The 23947-nt window shown below is 40.9% G+C and overlaps 1 protein-coding gene across 1 annotated transcript; it reads right to left on the bottom strand.

Annotated features, from left to right (window-relative positions):
* Positions 1-810: 810 nt before the first annotated feature.
* Positions 811-15546, bottom strand: NMD3 (NMD3 ribosome export adaptor). Its single transcript, XM_074592182.1, has 15 exons — positions 15449-15546; positions 15029-15163; positions 13885-13981; positions 12766-12846; positions 12250-12378; positions 11632-11722; positions 6877-6955; positions 6473-6569; positions 6075-6192; positions 5312-5457; positions 4523-4635; positions 3738-3810; positions 3123-3229; positions 2176-2246; positions 811-1719 (listed from the first exon to the last, which is right to left on the bottom strand). Exons 1-15 carry the CDS (start codon positions 15490-15492, stop codon positions 1586-1588), a joined length of 1515 nt encoding a protein of 504 aa, XP_074448283.1. The 5' UTR covers positions 15493-15546; the 3' UTR covers positions 811-1585.
* Between the last annotated feature and the right edge of the window lie 8401 nt (positions 15547-23947).

Below are 23947 nucleotides of genomic sequence, written 5' to 3'. Positions count from 1 at the left end.
TCCAAATTTCCTTCCCCCCGCCCCTTTACAAATGGATGATTAGAAGATTGTGAAACAGGATTAAAAAAAAAAAAAAAAAAAAAAAAAGAGTAAGAGTAACTGGTAACTAAACCTATCTCCATCCTTGACAATCAAAAATACCTTTGCCTTCCATAGCACATGGCCTGGGCTCAGACAGAAAGCCCGAAATACACCAGGTTCACACCCGTTTGGAAACACCGAGTCAAAAGATTACATTTAAAGAGTTAGGGAAAAAATTCCTCTCACCTGGCAGTGGGCTGAACACTGCTAACTCCTTGATAATTTATTTGAGGCCTTGGAAAGCTGTGAGGTACAGTGAAACAGAGAAAGGTGCTCCCGACACCTCCCTCAGCTGACGCTACAGAGAAATAGCGCATTTCCAGCCCTGCATATTTCTATTATGAGCGCACAAGCGGCGACAAACTATGTGAAGTGTTCTCATTTGAGCTACACGGATCCTTGATAAAGAAATCATTAATACCCCATTAGATGAATCCCACACATCTCTATTTTTTCCCCAACTTCACATTATTAGTATTTCCCTCCTTTCCTAAAGTTAAAAAAATGCAGTGACAAACCACACTTGCTATGCTATCCTGTATTTATATTGAGTTAAAACAAATGTACTTGCACCTAAACTCTTGGCTGCACTGTCTTTGTGCAGTAAAGTGAATTAAATCCAGATGAATGTAAGTACATAATGTCTTCCTACACCACTTCTGTCCTCTTTGGGCTTGCAGTAGAGAGAAATAAGATTTTAAAGTTAACTAAATAATGATGGACCAAAAATATCTGTATGGTTTTTTTAATAGTTCATAGCTGGTGTATTAATTACACATTATGCATATTGCTTTTAATCCACGGTACAGGCATGGAATATACTACAACACAATTATTCATTATATTTAACAGAAGTTTCCAATCTTTCTGATCATGGGCTGCATCTTCAATCAATTGACAGGAAGTTCTTGTGTGTACACAACGTGTGTATGTGGAGTTCCTTTCCCAAAGGAACAGAAGATACATTCTTGAGCTTCCCCAAAATATTGTTATATGGAATAATCTAGCAATAACATAAAAGGCTTCAAACCATTGTACACAAAAGATTAAGACATCAAAAATCCTTCCCATGTGAAGAAATAAAAGCAATAAACAGTAGGTAGGTAATCTACCTACAAACCTAGAAACTAGAATAAAATCTCTCCCACCGGACATCCTTCTTATCAGCTGTTTTCAGCACAAGACAATGATTCCTCCCGCTGTATAACCCCGCATTAGCCAGCTGGGGCCTTTACACCACAGAAGCTGCAAGGAGAGAGCACCTGAGGATGGGAGAAACTTGTGGAACTTATATTGCAATGCTCGCACCAGAAATTTGACTTTAATTCCTGATTCTCTAGAAGATTATAGATAACATAAGAATTCAGAACCATTGTTAAGGGGTACAGTGGTAGTTACCATATTACTTTTCACGTTCATGTGATCAGTTTGTAATGTTTACTTATGTTTTGGGTACTTTTTCCTCACTATGGGAATATTTAATGCATTGACTAATGCACTATTTTTATTCTGTCATCATATTTGCTCCCTCCCCACCAGTGGCATCCTGGGAAATATGGAGATCCTCTAGCATTTCAGCCAGACTGATTCGTGGAGGACCATCATCATCTGTGTCGCTCTCCACTGGAACATCTGCATCTAGAAACACAATAGAAAAAAAAACAACAAACAGCTAAGCAAAGAAAACAAACCCCAAACCCCCTGAACAACCCCAAGAAAGGAAGGGGAAAAAACCCCAAACCAACCAACAAACCACAAAACCAAAAAACCAAACAAATCCCTCTGTAAACAATCCCATGGCAATTGCCCTCCTGGAAGACACTGAATTACGTATCAAATCCTTCACCCAGTAGAGGTTTTGGGTGCGGGAGAAAAACACGCTTCTCTCTCTTACATTAAAGGCAGTAAACCAAAACCCACCAACACCCATTCAATGCATGTGAAATACACTGAATACCTGAAGCTATTACATTACAGCATTTCTCTAGGCAAAATGTAGTTCAAAGAATCCAAATACAGAACTTCAGTAAAAATATTTTCACTCGAATAGTCATGATTTAATTACATGCAACTAAATGGTTAAAAAGGTCTTACTTCTGTAAATGTTGACATTCTTCCTTATGGCTTCATCTTCTTCAAGATCTTCAAGGAAATCCTGGTATTGTCTGTAAAAGACGCTTAGTATATTTACTCACTTTTCCTTTGGATTTATGCAAATTTATAAACCAAACTAAAATCAAAGAAACAAAGCCCCAAGGAAGGACTGCCACCTGCAGTCCTTCAGACGTGCCTTCTGGTAGCATTCCTACATGTTCAACTCATTCTTTCGGCTTTTTTTTTATTATTAGTTCTATATTTCTATTCTATTTCTACTAGATTCCAAATAATTTAATTTGCCTGTCCTCATTTAACTCTAATTGCCTTATTTTTTCCTACTCATTTGAATATTATTTAGAATTTGCTGTTCCTGTAGCAGCTTTGTCACTGAACTAGACACACGTTTCCACAGAAGCATCCCTAGAGAGACACCAACTGTAAGCTACAGACACAATGCTTCCGGTATTACTCGCTTGTCTCATGACCTAAGCTTTTCTTGGAAAATACTATAAAAAATAGTTTTTATATTTTGCAACAGTAAACCTGAAAAACCTGCAGTGTTATCTTTAACAATTCAGGGTTTAGTCTGTTTCCACACACTCCTGCCCCACTGTCCTCAGTATCCGTGTTCCCTGAAACCTTAGCACTCAAGATCGGATAAGCACAGGTAAAGGGTGCATGCTTAAAGACTTCCTGCACTCGGGGAGAGGGAAAAATGCAAAGAGATACTGCTCTTCCGTGAACACTGGTATCAACCTGTCCTACAAGACAGCAGCACGCTCAAACAGAACTAGCAGCATTTGCTTGTGCACCCCTAACAGTCAGCACATCAGCTCAGGATTTACACTGGGTTATCCTCAGCAGAAACTGAGAAATGTTATTTCTAGACTTGGCACAGTATCCTAGGTAGGAGGGACTGAAAAGCTTCATGGCAGATACTGAACCTTTCATCATCTGTATCCATGCCTTCTCTGTCCCTTTCTAGCTCTTTCAGCTTCCAGTTCCTGCGACGCTGGCGTTTGGTACGGTCATAGCTCTTCTTTATTAATATCTACAGTGAAAAACAAGTATTTACACGTACACAACTTCAATACTACTGATGACACTCCTTCGAAATCCAAAACAACACTCAAGTCTGGACTTTGGCAATTATAAAATCAGCTGAACAAATGGTAGAGTCAGTCTGGCACTCAGAAGTTTTATATAGAATTTGTACAGCATTTGTCAATTCAATTGTTTCCAAACACTTTGCATTATGACCTGAAGAGGCACATTCACACTGGAGTTGTAATACAGTTTTCACCACACAGCGCATAGTAATTTGAACAAAATCAACAGAGAGTAAGGTAAGTTAAAGTAAATGTATTATTTAACCACCACTCAAAAATTTAAGTAGTGAGAAAATAATTCTCAAAATTAGAAGCTATTCAAATTCCAATATTAATATCCCCTCTTCCTTTAGGCACTATGGAACTAATGAGTATTCATTATAAGATCGTATTCCCTAATACTGCTGAGGAACGCAGAGAACTTTGTACAGAGAAAGGAAATGGTCTTACCACATCAGGAATATGGTGTGGATTCATCTTATTGGCAAACTCATCATTTAAGTTGCAGTTTGCCAAGTCGAATCTAAAATGAAAATAGATATTTTATCCTATCCTTTTATGTAAGTCTACAAAATTGAACTCAATGTATCATATGCTTGTATTAAAGAGCAGCACTGTTTAAGTTACAGTTCCTAAGAAAGATGTTTCTAAATGAAGTAGAGAGCAAATAAAAAATCCACATCAACACTCAGCCGTCATAACTATGAATAACTCTCAGAAGCTGCTGTTCCCATATTCTGTTCAATAGCACTCCCCAGCCTCCTGAACCCAAGCAGCAATATCCACTGAGCTTCTGATGCGCTCACAACAGCTCCAATAACATGTTTAAGTCTGCTTGAGAATCACCTAATTTGCCTAATCTTACAAAAATGTCACATTTGTCATTGTTGTATATGATACTCACAATCAAACAAAAAGATCTTGCCTGGTATTTTAAAAAACCCTCCCATCTATTTGTGTCTAAGCTGATATTCCGATCTCCACTTTAAAGTCACTGCTTCAGGTCTCTTATTACTAACAACCCTTTTCACAAAATTACTTCTGCTAGAAAAAAAAGAGGTCCTCTATTAGGACCATCTCTTTGCGGCCAAGATGAAAGATTCTATCCCTTTTGCTGATTTCATTTAGAAATCAGAACAGTTCAAAACTTTCTTGATAATACATAAGCTCGTAGAGAATCCAGGGACTTCAGTCGTTAAATAATTATTTAATAAAAAACAAGAAACAAAACAGACCCCAAGACAAGGTCGCCGGGATTCAGAATGTGCCCCAAGTGAGTACAGCAGAAATACTGATGGTCTGTTTTCAATTCCGAGGTTTTCTGTACCCAGGCTTCAGCCAGTGTGTGCTTTAGGAATGAAAAATAAAACACTCTTGTAATCAAACGCAGCTTAACTTGCTGTGCTATTACAACATTTGCACTGGTATATTACTGTTTCAAATTACTTTGTAATTAAACTTGTATTTCGACATCAAGCATCCAATGTATTGCTTGCTACTGCTCATTTCTCATCTTTAGTAAAGTAAGGAAATGGACATCCCACCCACTTTTCCCAAGAATTCTACTAAGGCTGTTTCTGTAACTAGACACCTGTTTTGGTGGGATTTTTTTACTTCCTAACTTTCAACTATATACAGCTTTTGACTGAAAATAAAATGTTTGGTACCGATTCATTAACTCTGATTAAAAAGAAATGCTTATATACTTGAACAAAAAACAACTTAATAACTGAAGATTTGCAAAGCTAATATAAAATAATTTCAGTAAGGACAGTAACAAGTAGAGTTGAAACTCTTCAACAGAAAAGAATATCTGAAAGTGGAATTCACATAACGCTTGTGCAATTTCCAAACCAAAATGCTGTCCACATCTTCCTGAGAACAGCTTTTCCCAGTACCAAAACACAGAAAAGCACACATCTGACTTTGCAAGGTAGAATGATTCAAAACAGAAATTCAGCTGCGCAGGGAAGCAAGGGGAGAGGAAGGCCCAAAACATTGAATCAAACAGAGAGAACTTTTACCTTGTTTGATCTTGCCCCTGCACCTGCACCTTTTTTCTTTTCTTGAACCCTGTTGATATCCATAATGATAAATTCTTCTAGCTGCTTGGGGTGGAACAAGCTATTGAAAGGGTGGCGCCAGTAGGTATTTCCATCAATTTCAGCAACTGGAAAAAAAACCACCAGCATGGTCAATCATAAGGGACAGAATTTCTTGCCAAGAAATTAAAAGGAAGCATGGGCCAAAACTCAGCCAACTGCCAAACGCATTTTGTTCAAGTTTGTTATTTAACACAAGTATTTAGCATATGACCCGTATTGCAAACTTGTGCTACAAGAGCAGTTGATGTGTGACAGCTAAATCACATTTCACATGTCTGAAGCACAGACGTTTTTATTCTCCTGGATGTTTTCTTACTAGAGGTATTTTGCTGGTAGAGCTTACCAGCAAACACGGTGTTTCTGGTACCAACGTGGCTAGAATCATAATCCAGAGAAAAATTAGATGCCATCTAATTTTAGAGTAACATACCTGACAAAGGTATAGCAGAGACCTAGAACATCCACGAACACCACGGAGCCTGCACATTTTGCCTAGGATACTGCGGAAATCAAGCTTTTGTCTTAGTTGGCAATTAAGTTTCTACGTCAATGATTGTACAGATAAATTTACAACATTAAGATATAAAAATACAAGATTTCATGAAAACAAAAAAAACAGAAATAATTGTGCCAGCAGAAAAATCAGATGCTACCATAGTGCAGAAATGAACCCATAACTTACTCTGGAGAGTGCTAGGATCGATGAGGTGGATGGTACTTGTTACTCTAATGCACACACAGATCTGGCTCATGTTACCAAGACTCTGCGCCAGTTTTGGTGACAGACATACAACATTGTCCTGCATACAAACAGAAAATAATTTACACTCATATTTCCTTAATTTTTAACCAAGTCTTTAGAGAAATCTGAAATAGATTTTTAAACTTTATATTTCCAGTTCTCCACCCAATATCGCCCAGTAACTTCCTCAAGATAGCTGCAATCTGCACTTCCCATGTTTCATGGGGAGTAGACCCCTCCCCACACCCCCAAATACCCAATAAATCAGGCCTCCATCACCAAAACCAAACTCTACCCACTTCATACAATACCCTGAAGATGAACTAAAGAAAAGCTACCTTGCATATCGGAACAATTTCCACAGAGAAAGTGCTTTTGTAATTGTAGACATTACTATGAATATCATGTGAGATCAAACGTTGGGATGATTTTGATCTATAAAATATAAAAATAGAGGCTTCAGGCAGCAAGAAGGACACTACTTGAAACAGGAGCTAATCAGCAATGAAAGTATATAACTATGTACTACAAATACAAAAATTAAGGCAATAGAAAAATGCATGAGAGTTAGTTTTACAATGGCCAAGTGAAAAACACGGGACTTCCGTACAAGGAATTTTGTATGTTTAACTAGAATACAGCTTCCTTACACTTTCACTAATAAAATTCTTTAAAAGTGAAGGACAAATTACACTTCCCAAAAGCTTTTGGATATTCAAGGCAATAAACATAAATTATATACCTAGATGGAACCGTACACTGAAGAAAGTCAACCATCTTCTGGGCCTGTTGCTTTGAAGAATAATAAAAATCCAAGCCATCTTAAAGAAAAGAAAGCTTGATGAACATATCTATCTCAAGTACTATTTTTTTTTCAAATACAATACATAAGCTAAGTAATCTGCCGCTCATCTGCACATAGCTACTTGTGGAATAAATACTAAATTGGCTAAAAAATACAAAAGTACAGCATTGTTCACACATTAAGGAAAAGTATAAAATCAAGAGGCTTCTGAGGTAGAAAATAGCCGCAGCTGGCATGAAGGACACAACATCTGTGGTTCCCTGATAAGCTACATGAGGTACGGGACGGGATGCAATTATTCCGTGGCTTTACCTTATGATGTATAGCGGATACAGGAATGGGATGATACCATGAAACAGATAAGCTGCCAATTAGCTGCCCGCTAGATGCTCAGAGCCAACATTTTGTCAAATTTTGATGAAATGCTGTCCTTTGTGCGAACTTTGCTCATTATAATGTCATTATAATACCAAAACACACCTCCATCCCGAAGGCTACCCGCCTCCAAGGTGCGACCACTCCTTCTTGAGTCTGCGCCCTGAATTTCTCGTAAACTATACCTTTAATTGTGAAGCGAGAGAAATTTACACCAATCATGATAAAAGTATGTATGACTAAAGTCACTCAAACTCCACCTTGAAGATAACAAATAGTATAAAAATAGCCCAAGAGAGGGGGGATACCCAGGGAAGACACCATCACAAAGAATTACATCACTGACTTCTGGGATCAGTCGACGGGCTGAGCCTCTCTTCCCCCCCATAGGGACGCCTTTGGGTAAGACTTAGATTATACCGAGTGCTTCCTCGGGAAACTTAGAAATTTCTCTAGAGACTCTCTTTTCCTACATTTAAAGCCAGGCTATATCGTTTATAACTTTGTCGCGCGTTTTGTATATGTAACAATACTTTCATTTGCACGTGCTTTGCAGACAGTGTATTTATCACCGGCAATCCTAAGAACCTATATATCTGTTGTTTAAATAAACTGCACTTTTTTAAGTAGTTAGTCGTTTTGGTTTCTCACTGAACGCGACCAAAGACTCGAGAGTGGCCGTGCTAGTTCATGAGCACGACTAGACTGAAGGTGCAGCCCACTATTAGTGTATCCAAATCGTAATAGTTTAATACATATTAAACGCGATTGGACTGATAGTGCTGAATTGGGCATCACTCAGAATTTAAACCTAGCCGCACCTAGCCTCCCACCTCGGTGAGGAGTGTTAGAACGCAAGGGGGTTTATCTTCTGCTAAAACCGCTTTGCCCCTTTTCACGCAACAGAATTTTGGCGTAGTCGGCAGGATGAAATAGCACTGCTATTTGAATTCAAGATAGACGTAGCACCTGACCTTTGGGATAATGCATTGTCACGGTACACTGCAAGCACCGGAACACCAGGAAACAAAAGGGGTTTAAATCTCTCCACTCTGGTTATACAAGGAAGTGAAGTATATTCCAGAGATAAATGGAGATGGAATGATTCACTTCAAATGGCTAAAATCGAGGCCACCCTTGGAAAGAGAATACACATTGGTTGCCGATTTATCAATGGGTCTACTCACCACAGGCCAACTTTAATTAAAACCATCTATGTAGACTCTACCAAACCAGACAAATACAACACTGACTGTTACAAAATTATGGAGCCAAATTCAGATTGCTGGCACAATTTCACTTTTATCAAACCTACAATAGTGTATTGTATTTGGGGCTACAGGGGCACAGAATTGTTATTTGAATTTATGATTGACTCAAATACACCTGAACTTGCTGAAATAAATCCAGAACCTACACCCCCACAAACTCTCAAAGGCGTACCTTCTAAGCCCTCGATTAGTCTAACTCCTTACATTTTCAACATTGGCCCTTATGTTATTAAACACACAGGTCAACAACAGATACTGTTTAATCCCACGTATTCCCTCAAACGAGTAGAATTGTCAATGCAGATTAAAATCTCTGCGATCAAACCCACTTGTTTACCATTCCTAAGTACATCTTATGCAGGATGGTCAGCATGGTTACGCAGACGAACTTTTGCCACTTCACAACGACTGAAGAGGGATGTGACTGGTATCTTAGGAACAGGCCTGGGAGTCTTAAATAGTATAGATGCTGAGATACTTGCCAACAAACTAGTCACAACCACTACTGATCTGGACAAATTAAGATGTCCCCTACAGTCCTCTCTATTAGCATTGGGAAACCACCAATGGCTTTTATCGAATATATTGCCTCAGTGGGAAGAAACGGGTGAAAAAGACCATCAGCTGATCACAGATGCACTTGGTACAACCCAAAACAATGTTTCCTTGGCTCTTAGTTGTATCCAAGCCCAATTGTGGATGCAATCTATGACAGCCGCAATCATAAGGGAAGGTGAAGAAGGCACCTTGCCCACCGAAATTCGAAAAGTAATATGGGATAACGCAATTGAATTTGAGAAAAAATTTCAGTCCTGGTGGTATCTGGTTAACTTCACCTATGATCCCATTGAGAGCAAGGCCACAGCTTTTGTCTTAACAATACGCAATGCTTTGGTATACACCATATACCCAATCATTGCGCTGGGGTTGAATCACCAAGGAGCCATACTCTATCCAATAGAGCACAGAGTGTGGGCACAACAAAATGAGAATAAGTGGCAAACTGTTGATGTTGACGCATGCGTTTCACGAGACCAACAAGGATTCATTTGTGAGAGTAATACCCTGAAAGCACAAGACATTTGTCTTGACACCAACCAGAATGTTTGTCACTTTGAGATACATCCCGATGAAACCCCAGAAACTGTGCTTGTATATATTGGGAAAGGGTGTGTTTGCATGAGGTCTCCCTGTAGTCTTGTATTCATAGATGACATAGTAGTTGATATAAGTAATCACTCAAACCTTTGTGTTTGTAACTTTACTAACATTATCGGATGTGACTTCAATTATTCAGCTCCTGTTACATCTTTTCAATTGCTACAATCTAATTATACATTGATTCGAGATTTGTTGCCTACCCCCATCGGAATGAATCTCTCACTGGTGAAGAAGTTACTACAACACGATGAATTGAAGCGACTGTTGAAAGAGGCCCAAGAAAATGGACAGAGAACTTTGATTACCGTCCATCATGATGTTGAAGAAATACACCGAGTGCTGGAAAGAGTCAAGAGAGACGGAGGACATGGATGGGGAGATACTCTTTTTGGATGGTCACCGACAGTTACAGGACTTTATAACAAGATGCACCATCCTGTTGTTGTTTTACTAATACTCATTATTTTGTGCTTCGCTTTGACAATTGTTTTGTATGTTAGACTTTGGATTATGATGAAAAGTTTAACTCATTTGATCACTCCACGAGATGTATTTGCACTTGATATCCCTCACCACAAGAACACATGTGATCTTTCCTATCAGTATTGAGTATCGTGGAGCTTGAGTGACTGTAGTCACAGGGTGGATTATGTGGAATAAATACTAAATTGGCTAAAAAATACAAAAGTACAGCATTGTTCACACATTAAGGAAAAGTATAAAATCAAGAGGCTTCTGAGGTAGAAAATAGCCGCAGCTGGCATGAAGGACACAACATCTGTGGTTCCCTGATAAGCTACATGAGGTACGGGACGGGATGCAATTATTCCGTGGCTTTACCTTATGATGTATAGCGGATACAGGAATGGGATGACACCATGAAACAGATAAGCTGCCAATTAGCTGCCCGCTAGATGCTCAGAGCCAACATTTTGTCAAATTTTGATGAAATGCTGTCCTTTGTGCGAACTTTGCTCATTATAATGTCATTATAATACCAAAACACACCTCCATCCCGAAGGCTACCCGCCTCCAAGGTGCGACCACTCCTTCTTGAGTCTGCGCCCTGAATTTCTCGTAAACTATACCTTTAATTGTGAAGCGAGAGAAATTTACACCAATCATGATAAAAGTATGTATGACTAAAGTCACTCAAACTCCACCTTGAAGATAACAAATAGTATAAAAATAGCCCAAGAGAGGGGGGATACCCAGGGAAGACACCATCACAAAGAATTACATCACTGACTTCTGGGATCAGTCGACGGGCTGAGCCTCTCTTCCCCCCCATAGGGACGCCTTTGGGTAAGACTTAGATTATACCGAGTGCTTCCTCGGGAAACTTAGAAATTTCTCTAGAGACTCTCTTTTCCTACATTTAAAGCCAGGCTATATCGTTTATAACTTTGTCGCGCGTTTTGTATATGTAACAATACTTTCATTTGCACGTGCTTTGCAGACAGTGTATTTATCACCGGCAATCCTAAGAACCTATATATCTGTTGTTTAAATAAACTGCACTTTTTTAAGTAGTTAGTCGTTTTGGTTTCTCACTGAACGCGACCAAAGACTCGAGAGTGGCCGTGCTAGTTCATGAGCACGACTAGGCTGAAGGTGCAGTCCATGATTAGTGTATCCAAATCGTAATAGTTTAATACATATTAAACGCGATTGGACTGATAGTGCTGAATTGGGCATCACTCAGAATTTAAACCTAGCCGCACCTAGCCTCCCACCTCGGTGAGGAGTGTTAGAACGCAAGGGGGTTTATCTTCTGCTAAAACCGCTTTGCCCCTTTTCACGCAACACTACTATCACAAGCACTCTTCCAATATAAAACAGGTTAGTCTATTCTACCTCAAGGCTAACAAGCCACCTCACTTACCATGGATTTCTTTGATGCGAAGTGTATTTTGATGAAGCCTGTGTTTTAAAATCAGCTGCTCCAAATAGTAGAAAGTCTTCTTGTGCAGAGTCTAAAAAAAAAAAAAAAAGATAAAATTATCAAGGTTATTTAAGAACCGTCTAGTGCAAATGCAGTATCCCTGAAGAATAAACGTTTATGTGAAGAGATCATCTAGAAATGGAACAGCGCAAAGTCTATTCCAAGTAACCAAAATGATTTCAACTTCAGCTTATGTTTCTCATTTTTTGCGTAACTGATTGCTAGACATACTATTTCCTTTAAAGGAAAATTAAATATTTATAAACAATCTGTCACACTGTTTCTAACATTACCTTAAAATACAGAAGAATACTTTGTAATTCACACAAGACCCTCCTGCCAGCCATCATTTAAAAAGAGTATGCTGATAATACCAGCCAGCAGAGAGGAAGTTTTTCTAAACTAAGATCAGTATGAAAAAAGCCCCAACCTTAAACATAAAAAGTATCACTGTGGCAGCCAGCAAGTGTAACCGCATCTTTTTCTGAGAAAATAATCTAAATATTTGTCCACCTGATTGTTCTGCCACGAACAAATGAAAACTCAGTTTGCCTCTACCTTTTGCCTGACTTGCACTACAGCTTTCCAGAAATCCTTAGCTTCAATCCTATGACAGTCTTCACACATTTGAGACTGAACTATATATTCCACCACAAATACTTGCTGAAGAACCGCTCCATTTATCACCTGCAAAACAGAAGTTTAAAAGGTTTCCTTGTTAGTCCTGTCAAGACAGAAAGCTAGTTTACTACAGCACTCTGAAATAACTTCCATGCTGTACTAAAACTATGTGACAGACATCTATATTTGGGTCACAAATGTTAGTAGTATTTTCCTGACTTTACTGGAAGAGCCGATAACCCTTTTCAAACTGTGATGAATGGCACTTTAATGACAAAATTTAGGCAGGATGAAAACAATATTGTTTCTAGATAAGCCAGTAAACACATGCTGGATTTTACCAGAGAGAAACACTTATCTAAAACTGCAATAATAATAAAAAATTAATAAAATAGTATTGTTTGCCATAAAAGCTTTTAAAAAGCCACACGCAGAATACTGTACTCCAGTTACCTCTTTCTGAACAGTCAGTTTCAGCTTCAGCCTCTTAGAATGTGGTTCGGTCCAAATAAAGCCTGCGTCAATCAGCCGGACCTGCCAGTGGGAAAGAACAAGAACTCAGCTACTACCGCCAGCAGTTCTACTACTACATGTTAAAAACATGCAGCTCTAACTACCAGAAAGCACAAGTTTAATGGTATAGCTTGTAATTCCTCAACCAAGTGAGGAAGTGAATAACCTTAATTACAAACATACGTATCAGTATACCAAACCCAATTAATAATGCTTATTTAGAACACAGAGTCTGATCTACCTAAAATAATGGTGATGCAACCTCAGCCTGTCACACCAGAGTAACTGAATACACTATTCAACAGGATCTCTGGATGCCATGTAATGATGAATTTGGATAATTTAATGGTTTTCTCAGAACTTAAAAGCCAATTTAATCTCTAAAACTAAGAACATGCAAATTTACTGCAGCAAAAGATATTTTGTATAATTAAGTACTAACCGAACAGAAATAAGCTCACTAAGGCAACCTAATTCAAACCTTGATGACCATGGCAAGAATTTTTTTGCCTAAAACACTATCTCAGATTTTTTTCCTCTGGTAAGATTCTGAACTAAGAGATACTTTATTCAACTTAAACACGTGACTTTCAGTTTAATCTATACATAGACCTCTGCAACCCTATTTCATACCGTCATAAACCAGTAAGAACAAATACAGTATAAACAATTTTTAAAATATGTAAAAAGAAAACTAACATTAAGGCGCATTAAAAACATGTTAGTTTCTTTCAGTTAATTATGCTCAACTCCCATCTATACAGTAACAACTGTGCAGTACACACTATGCTTTGAAGTCACAGAATTGCACTGCGAGTCTCCTCAGTATGCCTAGAAATTTTTTGTTAGAGGCTGTCCTTACCAGATCTTCCAAAATTCTAGAATAGAGTAATTTGAGATGAGATTGTCATTCTCTATGTTTAATATAAATCAGTTGATAAGCTCTAGGCAAGTACAAACTCCTGCTCTGGAAGGATTGAACCCTGTATGTTAGCTGGACTTCACTTCATGCAGTACCAGCAGACACACTATGAAATACCAGCAGAACTAGCTACTCACCTTGCTTAGCGAAGCTTTGATTTTTTTAAGACACAAAGCCAGAAGCTCTCTTGATTCTAAGGTACACTGAATCCAGGTTCCTGGAGGCTGAAGATACCTATGACACAGGAAGCATTTTACAGCACATAAAGCTGGCTCAGCAAATTAAACCACTCAAAAGTTGAGCAGTTATTTAACAAGTTTTCAGTTTTATTATCAACTATGCAGCTACACCTTTTGCCTCCTGAAGCTTTATGATTTTAGGGAAAAAACTTTTTAGCAGAGTGGGCCTGTCGTGATAGGACAAGAGGTAATGGTTTTAAAATTAATAACGCAGGTTTAGACTAGCTATAAGGAAGAAATTTTTTATGATGACTGAGGGTGGTAACACACTGGCACAGGTTACCAGAGAGGCAATAGATTACCAGAGGCAACAGGTTACCAGAGAGGCCACCATTCTATTCTATGATTCTAAGACTCATGGATCCCAAGTGCATTCACACTTTTACTGCAATCCGTACCAATTTGCTCACTTTTTTCTTTCAGAATCATAGAATCGTTAGAGTTGGAAGTGAACTTAAAGACCACCTAGTTCCACCCCCCTGCCCTGGGCAGGGACACCTCCCACCAGACCAGGTTGCTCCAAGCCCCATCCAGCCTGGCCTTGGACACCTCCAGGGATGGGGCAGCCACAGCTTCTCTGGGCAACCTGGGCCAGGGGCTCACCACTCTCACAGCAAAGAATTTCTTCCCAATATCTAATCCAAATCTCCCCTCTTTCAGTTTAAAACAATTCTCCCTTGTCCTATTGCTACACTGCCTGATAAAGAGTCCCTTCCCAGCTCTCCTGTAGCCCCTTTAGGGACTGGAAGGGGCTCTAAGGTCTCCCTGGAGCCTCCTCTTCTCCAGGCTGAACACCCCCAACTCTCTCAGCCTGTCCTCACAGCAGAGGGGCTCCTGCCATTGGAGCATCTTTGCGGCCTCCTCAGGAAGCACTTACTCCGACAGGACCATAAACTCACTCATTTCAACCTTCTCGGTCACACGTACCAACACCTTTCTACTTCCACAAGAAGAGAAATACGGGCATATGCTGGAAAACACGCAAACCCGCACCGCAGAGACCCGCGGCCCGTGAGACGGCGGGGAGGACGCGGCTGCCCACCTTTCGCACTGCTTGCAGAAGTGGAGGGTGCCCTGCTTGGGGATGCCCTCGGTGATGTCCACCTGGGCCCGCAGGCAGCCCACGCACATGTTGGCCGGGTTGGGCGGGATGGCCACGCCGCACTGGCAGCAGAGGCTGGAACACAGAGAGGGAAAAGTCAGTCACGAACAGCAACGCTGCCCTCAGGGGCGACAGCCACGGGAGCCTCACTGAGAGCCGAAGGTACGCGTATCTTTCATTTAAGTTTTATTTTGAGGTTTTTCTAAAGAAAGGTGGTGGCCCAGGAGAGCCGTCACTCGCCCCCCCGCCCCGGCTCACGGCCGCCAGGGTACCTCCCCCCCACAACGCGGCAGCGGGTCACCCTGAGGCCGGGACCCGGCCGGCAAAGGCCCACCACCCCGGGGCCCGCCCGCCACTTACATGTTGCCCTGTGTGGGGGCTGCCGGCCCCGTCATGTACTCCATGGCGGCGGCGACACACGCGGCCCGGCTTTCCGGGCGTGAGAGGAAGGGGAGGAGGGCGGCGGAACGGCGAGAGGCCGGCTGGGAGGAGCGGAGGGAGGGGCTGAGGGCGGTGGCCGTCGCCATCTTGCGGCTGCGGGAAGCTGCCGGCGTGTGAATGCCGCTTGCGAATAACATTGTAATTCATGACGCTGTGAAACATGAATTCTTTTTTTTTGTGTGTGTGTGTGAAAATCACGGCATTTGATCCATCCATCTCCCCCCCCTCCCCCCGTGTTGTTGTTGCAGGAAGTGGCGGCAGTAGGGTACAACCCGGAGAGACCTTATAGCCACTTCCAGTGCCTGAAGGGACCTACGGGAAAGTCCCTGGGGAGGAACTCTTGATCGGGGAGTGGAGCGATAGGACGAGGGGGAACGGTTTCAAACTGAAAGAGCGGAGATTTAGATATTGGGAAGAAATTCTTGACTGTGAGGGTGGTGAGCCCCTGGCCCAGGTTGCCCAGAGAAGCTGTGGCTGCCCCATCCCTGGAGGGGTTCAAGGCCAGGCTGGATGGGGCTTGGAGCAACCTGGTCTGGTGGGAGGTGTCCCTGCCCAGGGCAGGGGGGTGGAACTGGATGGTCTTTAAGGTCCCTTCCAACCTAAACCTTTCCGTGATTCTATAAATCTCATCGGCTTCTTGTATTCTTCCTTTGTCTGTTAGATTTATGTCCTAATTATTTTTTCTTTTTTCATGGAAATGCGCTGCATTTATTTATTAGCACGGGGGCTGATCTGAGAGGTATGGCACATCTGCAAATCCTGCTGAAATCAGTGTGGACTGGTGCTGTCAGCAATGCATGAGGAGGTGATTGCTTTCAACAGTAATTGATTCTTAACGGTTGCTGCTAATTTATCTTCAAGAAATACTGCTTGGAAACAGTTTTATTGTTTGAACCTGTCTGTCAACTATGGGTGAACATCTCCAAATACTTCTTTAAGTGCATTTTAAAAAGAATTTCCAACTTTGGTGGAAATAGTAAGAAAAGGGATGTTTGGCATTAAATTTATATTACTTTCAGTATTGATTTTGAAAAGACTCTTATCTTTTAGTTTCAGAATTAACTAGCTACTTTTCACATCTGCCAGCAACATTTTACCACTTTGTAGAAACAGGTAAAACCAAAGTGCCTGAACTTCTCCCTTTGTTTAGTGTTCCTGTATCTGAGCAATGAGGTCACATTTTTTTCTGGGAACATAGTTTATGGATTATATACAACAGATGATGTGATGGTGCAGATGCTTGTGAATGAAGAAACAAACAACTATTCTGGCTGAGGCTTCAGTTTTGATTTTAAATTGTTATCAAGCAGGAATGAGTAGGATTCTCATCACTAATTATAAAGGATTAAACTATGTTAAATATCAGATGCCTTTAATTTACTGCTAGGACTTAATGCAAAACTACCCCCAGAACTGACAGGTAGTTGCCAGTTTCTGAAGGGAGGGTACAGTTCCAATAGTAGAATAAGAGCAAATTATTTTAAGTGATGTCAGTCATCTATTATCTTCCTCTTCCTGGTGTTCCAGTTCCTAGCAAAGCCTTGCTGGATTTTGAGAAAATTTATTTATAAAGTTATGTTTTACAGAAATAAAATATTTTAAAATTTTTAAGAGTTCACCTTCCAGACTGGTCCTTGTCCCCCGGTACAAGAAAGACTTGATCAACTGGAGTGAGTTCAGCAGCTGCCACCAAGACAGCTGGGGCTGGAGCCCTTTCCCCGTGAAGGGCTGGAGGGACTGGGGCTGGCTCAGCCTGGAGAAGAGGTGGCTTTGAGGGAACCTAAGAGCAGCCACCCAGACCGATGAGGAGGTCATGGAGGAGAAGGAGCCTGTCTCGTCCCAGTGGTGTGTGGTGGTGGGTGGGTGAGAGGCAACAGGCATAAGCTGAAACAAGAAAGATTCAGAGTAGTTTTAAGGAAAAACTTTTCCACCATGAGGCCAGTCAGGAACAGGAGCAGCGTTGCCTATGGACTTGTGCAGTGTCTGTCCTTGGAGGGTGTCAGGCCTAAGCTGGTTAAAATGCTGAGCAACCTGCTCTGGCTTCATGTTTGACCCTGATTTCAGCAGGAGGTTGGACTAGAGAACCTCCCGAGATCCCTCCCAGCCTGCATGATTCAAATCAATTAATATTTATCTTTTTGAAGTATAACCTAAAGCTTAAATACCAAATATCCAAGCCTGGCACCAAGTTATTACAGCACCAAGTTTCTCCTCGCTGCTGTGCCCATCACCTTCTCTGAAGAATTGTTCCTTCCCCTTCAGAAAGAGGTTTTGAGCTTCCTCAGGGGAGAACAGCAGAACAACGAATACCTTTCTTCCTGGGTCCATTGCTAATACAGCTTACCCACAAAGCTGAAAAAAACTTTACAGTGAGGTTGTTGTCAACTACACTGTCGTAATTCATTAATTAAGAGTTACATAATACCTTAGCTTAGAAGAAGGAGATGGTACAATCTGTTTGGGTTAGATGCCATTCGCGGTGTACAATAACCAACCATTCCCTCTGGAAAAGAGGAACTGTCGTGATAGTAAGGTACGTTTGCGGGTCAGCATTTGTTTTCTGCAGGTTTAGTTACGATGGGGAAGAGTAGAGCTGAATTGCATCAACACATTGTGTGTGGTTCATTTAATACAGTAATATCCTGATGGAAAGGAAGAGTTGTTTTCCTTGCTTTAGAGTTGCTTTGGGGACTGAAAATCACAGGCTGTCGAGCTGTCTGACTTGTTTTTTCTTCTTTGGCACATTTCTCTTTGATGGGCTGCTTGTGTTCACAGGCTGTTACTCCTGCTCCTTTGAAATTAAGTTTCTTTGCAGACCTCTCTGGAGACTTACTGTGGACCATATTATTAAAAAAAAATATGGAAAAAGCAAAAAAAGATAAAAAAGAAGTGCTTCGCTGCGCTGAAGTTTCATTTCTATACTCTTCAGAGCCCTTGCTGCACAGTGGGTATTATATAGTTTTTACTTTCAAGCCCTGATGAATCACTCGATCTTTGATTTCTTTGATTTTTGAAATAATACACTTCCTGCAAATTCCAGGCTGTCACTTGGCGAGTCGCATGTTGCAGGAAGGGTAGGACAAAGGCTGTCATTTAGGGGAGCCAGATCTTGTGTAAAGTCACTGGGAGGAGCATTTGATCCTAATAATACTTTAAATGTTTCCATTGCAGATTTATTTTCGACTGCAGTTTTCCCCACCTTATTTCGGTAGGATTACTAACTCCTACCACAGCTGAAGGCACAGACACCATTTACTGCCAGTTAGTATAAGAACTATTCTTTGTAGTCACCAAGGTACTTTGTATTGCCTCTGCAAGCTCTCATTGCCCTATGGCTTCCACTCATCCAAGTCTAATTTGTATGTTTTAAACTGTCAAATTATTGTTATAGTCTTAGCACCACTTCTGAAAGATTTTACATCTTTGTACATAATAAACAAGACAAAAAGCAGGCCACCAAATTCCCTGAGAACTTTAGCAATGGTAGGTCTGTATTTCAGAACTTATGATGTGGACTTTGGCCATGTGATGTGGATTGAAAGGTTTCACCATCTCTTCCTAGTGAGGATCCAGTATTCAAAGGAAAGCCAGTATTATTGTCATTGTCGAGATGGATGATATTTTCTCTACATTGGTGGCATTTTTAGGCATGGATTTACTTGCTATAGGCCGTCACTCTCCAGAGATCTGACATCTTAGGAAATCATTTATACTGCAAATCATTTACGAGAGGGTCTGATTTGCATAGATGTGAGTATTAATCCCGTAGGCTGTCGATTTCTTCTGAGCATGCTATCACCACATGCCTGTGGTAATGCCTGTAGAAAAAATGATGGACATGGGTTTATTTTTCAGCCCTGTCAAGCCGCATCAGCTTGATTTGTGGTGGTCCAGATCAGTCTTTTAAATTAATACACTACATTTGGGAAGATCAATGTGTATTTTTGCCACCGTATGCTGGTTGCTGTTTTACTGATATTGCAGCCAGACTCCCAGGAGCCATGCAGGATATCTGGCAGGCCTGATGTGCCTTCAAAACCAGACATACTGTCTCCTCACTGCCCTACCAGCTGCAAAGGGACTGTATGAGGGGCACTGAAGGAGATCCTGGGTTGGAAGAAAACAGTGCATAAGTACATATGTGTAATTCTTCACTGTTCTGTATGTGTGTTGGGCAGTCAAGCTTGTGGCAGTCATTATAAAACTATAGCGTGTAAAGAAAAAGTTTGGGTTTGGTATTTTTCATCTGTGGCCTGGTATAAATGACTGGAGGAAACACGAGGTAGGAAAATAACTATGCATGCGCCCAGTTGCTGTTTTAAACAGGCCAGAGAAAGATGTCGGGGATGGATTTCAAGCCAGTCTGGATGTGCTGCTGCATGTGTGCATGCTTCTTGGCTTCATTCTCATTGGAACTGCCGTGCACTGCTTAATGGCATGTGAGACAGAAGTAAGAAAGTGGCAGTAACTGCTTACCTTCCTGGAAAAAAACCTACAGAAATTATACTTCTAATGTGGGCTGAGGTTTTGAGTGTTTTTTTCTTTCCCTGCAAATGTGTCTGGAGCTGTTATCTAAAGTGTGAGATGGTAACTCATCAGGACATTTCAGTTTTCACAGCTCCATTTAATTTCCCTTTTCACCCAGGAGCTGCAGGAGTTACAAGACTGTGTACAGGCACTGCTGTGAATTTAAAGGTGGCTTTGTAAATTCTGGCAGCTTGGGTGATAAAGCTGTCAGGTCTCTGCCACCAGCTACTCTGGTGCTAATGATGGAGAGTGGAAAGTGTGAGGGTGAAAAATGTTCCCCCTTCTGTGACTGGAGCTGTCTAAAACTGTATTGGCACTTCAGTGTATGACTGGTTGCATGGAGTTGTTAGTTACTCCTTAGGATTCCCTGAGGTCAGGAGCATGGCAAGCAGTGTGTGTAATTTTTTATTTTACGTTTTTAGTTTCCAGAATTTGGGGATGTAGAGTGATTTAAATGTTTTGTGACTTGTTTCAATTTGGATTTAATAGCTGGGATGAGAGTGTCTGGGAAATAAATACTCAGTATGAAAAGTGTATACTTGATAATCCTTTGCATCTGGGTCTGTGCAAAGCTCGCTTGTTCAAAGGGGGAAGCCATCACATTGTCGTGGCATCAGTCTGAATGCTGCATTAGTCGCGAAAGGATAAGCAAAAGGCCCTGCTCCTCAGTCGCCCGGGTCCTACACCCTTCTCTGTACTGTGCAGGTCTGTTTGGAAGCATGTTGAGCTCCATAAAGTTCCTTCAAAGGCTGAGGCCACAAAGATTATACAGTGAGGTTTTAAATAACTCAGTTTCTTCCAATTCCAGTTACAGAATCAGAAAACGTGAGTTAGAACATGTATAGAAAGCATCATATAGAAATACAGAATTTAGTAACTGACAGTGTGTACAGTACACATATTTGATTTATAGACCTGTCTAATAATGAGAACAAGTTTTTTTTAAAGTGTCATTTTACCCTGATTCATCTCTTCCAAGAGGCATATATTTTTCCATAAAAATTACTTTTAATCCCATTAATCCAGTAACAAGTCATCAGAATGATTTGTAGAAATGGAGACAGTATAGAGGAAGAGCTTTTCTGGATGGGTACAGTTGCTAAATGTGTGATTGGCTAGTAATAAAAAACCCAGCTTTTTATGTATTGCTGTCCCTTGGGGAAGTTCCTGATCCTGTCCTTTGCACCAGGAATGGTCTTTGCCACTGGATTCACATCACTAAGCCAGTAGAAATCTAAGGAGAAAAAAGCCAATATTTTTTGCTAGCAATGAGCTGTTTGGTGAATTTAGACATCTGCTTGAATCTTACCTCTAGTGAAAAAGCCTATCTCTTTGCACTGATTTCTTATCTTTCCCTCTTCTGTTTTTCAATGAGTATTAAATAATATATTTATACTATATACTAGTTTTCTGCTCTTACTGTTATATTTTTTAGGGTCTATATGTTCTGTTATCATAAGCACACTATCTTATGCGCACCATCTTATGCTGTATTATGTTTCATTTCTATTCATTAAGATATCCAAATATTTAATTGATGTGCACATTGACATTTGAATTATATGAACAACACTGAACTCGCATGCAAGTCAAGATGAGTTTATCCTAAGTTTTTCAATAGATTTTGTATCTGATCCTTAGAAGTACTGCTCAGACTCTGAGCTACCAAACAATACCGAAGTCGCAGCATTAAATGCATCTGTGTGATACGCAGGGAAAGCAAGCACACCATTTAAAAACAGTTTTCATACAGTTTTGCTCTCATATGTGGATGACTGGGCCCTTGAGTAAATAGCTGTACGTAGTTTGCATGAAAGCTCAAGTGCCAAGGAAAGCCAGGACGGCATTTGTGGAGGTGTGCCAGCCAGAACAGCTGGCTCACAGCAGCTTAATTTTCAGTAGAAACTTCAGTAAATAGAAGCAGCATAGAAATGATAAATCCGTGGGAAAGATATTCCTGTGATTAGTTTAACAGACACCTGATGTCACTATTCCCTCACGTAAACCTGATCCAGGAAAGGAGGTGGCAAAGCTACCAGAGGAGCTCCTGGGATCTCTTGTCTAGTTAGAGCTGCTCTGACCTTCCAACAAAGAGGTTTTGTTCTCGTCTGGGATACTGTTTCATTAGCTGTGTTAATTTAAAAGTAAAACTCTCAAGAATTTAAGAACAAAAGCAAACGTAGTCTTTTACGCTTTTTTTTTTTTAAATATTCACTGTAAAATAAATTTGAGATTCAGAGCAGTGTGCACAGCTTCTAGGACATTTAGTACCACTGAGTTACAAATTAATAAAATCACCTTAATTTAACTGTAGAAGTGTTCTAACAACATTAAGATGGATATATGGGAAGGATTGTGCAATAACAATGAAACAACTCTATGATCTTTAGCAGTGTCAAATTTAATTTTTAAGAGGATTGTAATGACACCTAGTCTGTACGTTAGTTATCAAGGTCCTGAACATGCGTACGTTCCTCTCAATTTTACACTTCTTCCTATTGCATCAAGTAATAATTTGGAGGCATGAAGCAGTTTCCATTCAGAGAGCAGACAAATAACAGAAGTGTAGACAGTACTCACAGTGGGGAAATAAAGGTATGGCTGTGGCCAAGTGAGGTGTTTCAGGATGCAAGGTGGAGGCAGCAGCTCACTGCGCCAGTGGTTCTGGAAGCTGTAGAAGGTATTCTGGCGCAGGAATGGATTGTGCCTTGCCTGTGTGTGGCGTGGTAACTCCCAGCCTCCAAATTTAGTATGAGCCAGGATCTAGCTCCCAGCAGGGACCGGGTATCTTACCCTCCGCGTGCAGCTGAGGCATCTCCTTGCCTCTGTGAGCACCGCTACTCCTGGGCCATGAGCCCCAGGAGGGAATGGCCTCACATCACCTCCATGCATGGCTGCTTTTCTCTGCTGTTTCTCCTGCAGCTTTACATTTGCAGCCAGAGGTTCATCTAACTCCCCCACCCCAGTTAAGGTTTTAATCAGGCATTGCCAAGTGGCCTGTTCCTTTAGGAAAGAAAGGTTCTTGTTGCCTTTTATTGATTGCAGCTGTAAGTTGCAAACTGATAATTTCAACAACAAAGTGCATGCAGAGCTGTGCTTTGGCAGAGGTACTGTTGTTTCAACTTGTCTTCTGTGGTCTCAAGGAGCAATACGAATGGGAGGAATAACATTAGCTAATTCTATTGGGACATGACACTTCCAGGGACTGCTTTCTGTGAGATAATCTGCACTAAATTTACTGGGATAATGCTCCAATTATTTTCCAGTTCTTGCCTGTTTCTTCAATTCCTTGTGAGGAATCCAATTAGCAATCCAATTTATAGTATGAGCCACAAACATTATTACTGCTGAACGTAAGAGGCAGGAACAAAGTGAGCTGAAAATAAACTTCTCTAAAATAGCTTTGCAACAGAGATCAGCATATTGTGACACTCCACTTTCAGCTGATCAGTAGATAAAACCTGTGTGTTGCATCATCAAGCTTTAATGAGCTTCATCGCAGCACAGATATGTGGTTTAGTTTTCTTTTAACTAGATGATGTGTGGCATGAAACTTGCATATAAGGCATACTTGATGCAGTGCAGGGCATACCTCTAACTTAATGTTTGAAAGAGCAGCAGTTTCCACGCAGGCTGTGCAAGGGGTACCACAGAGTAACGGGTAAATGCTGCCGTTTGTCAGCAGAGGGGGCTAATTCTCAGCCTTGCTGTGTGTTGCAGCAGCTGGATGCTCAGCGTGCCAGAGGCACAGGCGTTGGCTTTGTGCAAACCCTGTCCTGCTCCTGCAGTCAGAGGCACAGTGGATGCAAGCAGCAATTTTGCACTGAAAGGCATCCTCTGCTTGCTAAATTCCTTTTTAGGATCAGTGCTAGGCCTATCATGGGGTTACCA

Source organism: Larus michahellis, chromosome 6 (genome assembly GCF_964199755.1).
Source record: "Larus michahellis chromosome 6, bLarMic1.1, whole genome shotgun sequence".
Lineage (NCBI taxonomy): Eukaryota > Metazoa > Chordata > Aves > Charadriiformes > Laridae > Larus > Larus michahellis.
This window is presented reverse-complemented; position numbering and strand designations above follow the sequence as displayed.

What these genes read in the sequence shown, in the direction of transcription:
- NMD3 (XM_074592182.1), bottom strand. Translation starts at nt 15,492, where the DNA reads ATGGAGTACATGACGGGGCCGGCAGCCCCCACACAGGGCAACAT. An exon ending in GCCCCCACACAGGGCAACAT is followed by an intron (nt 15,164 to 15,448) that starts GTAAGTGGCGGG and finishes TCTGTGTTCCAG; the next exon opens with CCTCTGCTGCCAGTGCGGCG. An exon ending in TCGCATCAAAGAAATCCATG is followed by an intron (nt 6,956 to 11,631) that starts GTAAGTGAGGTG and finishes CTTTTCTTTAAG; the next exon opens with ATGGCTTGGATTTTTATTAT.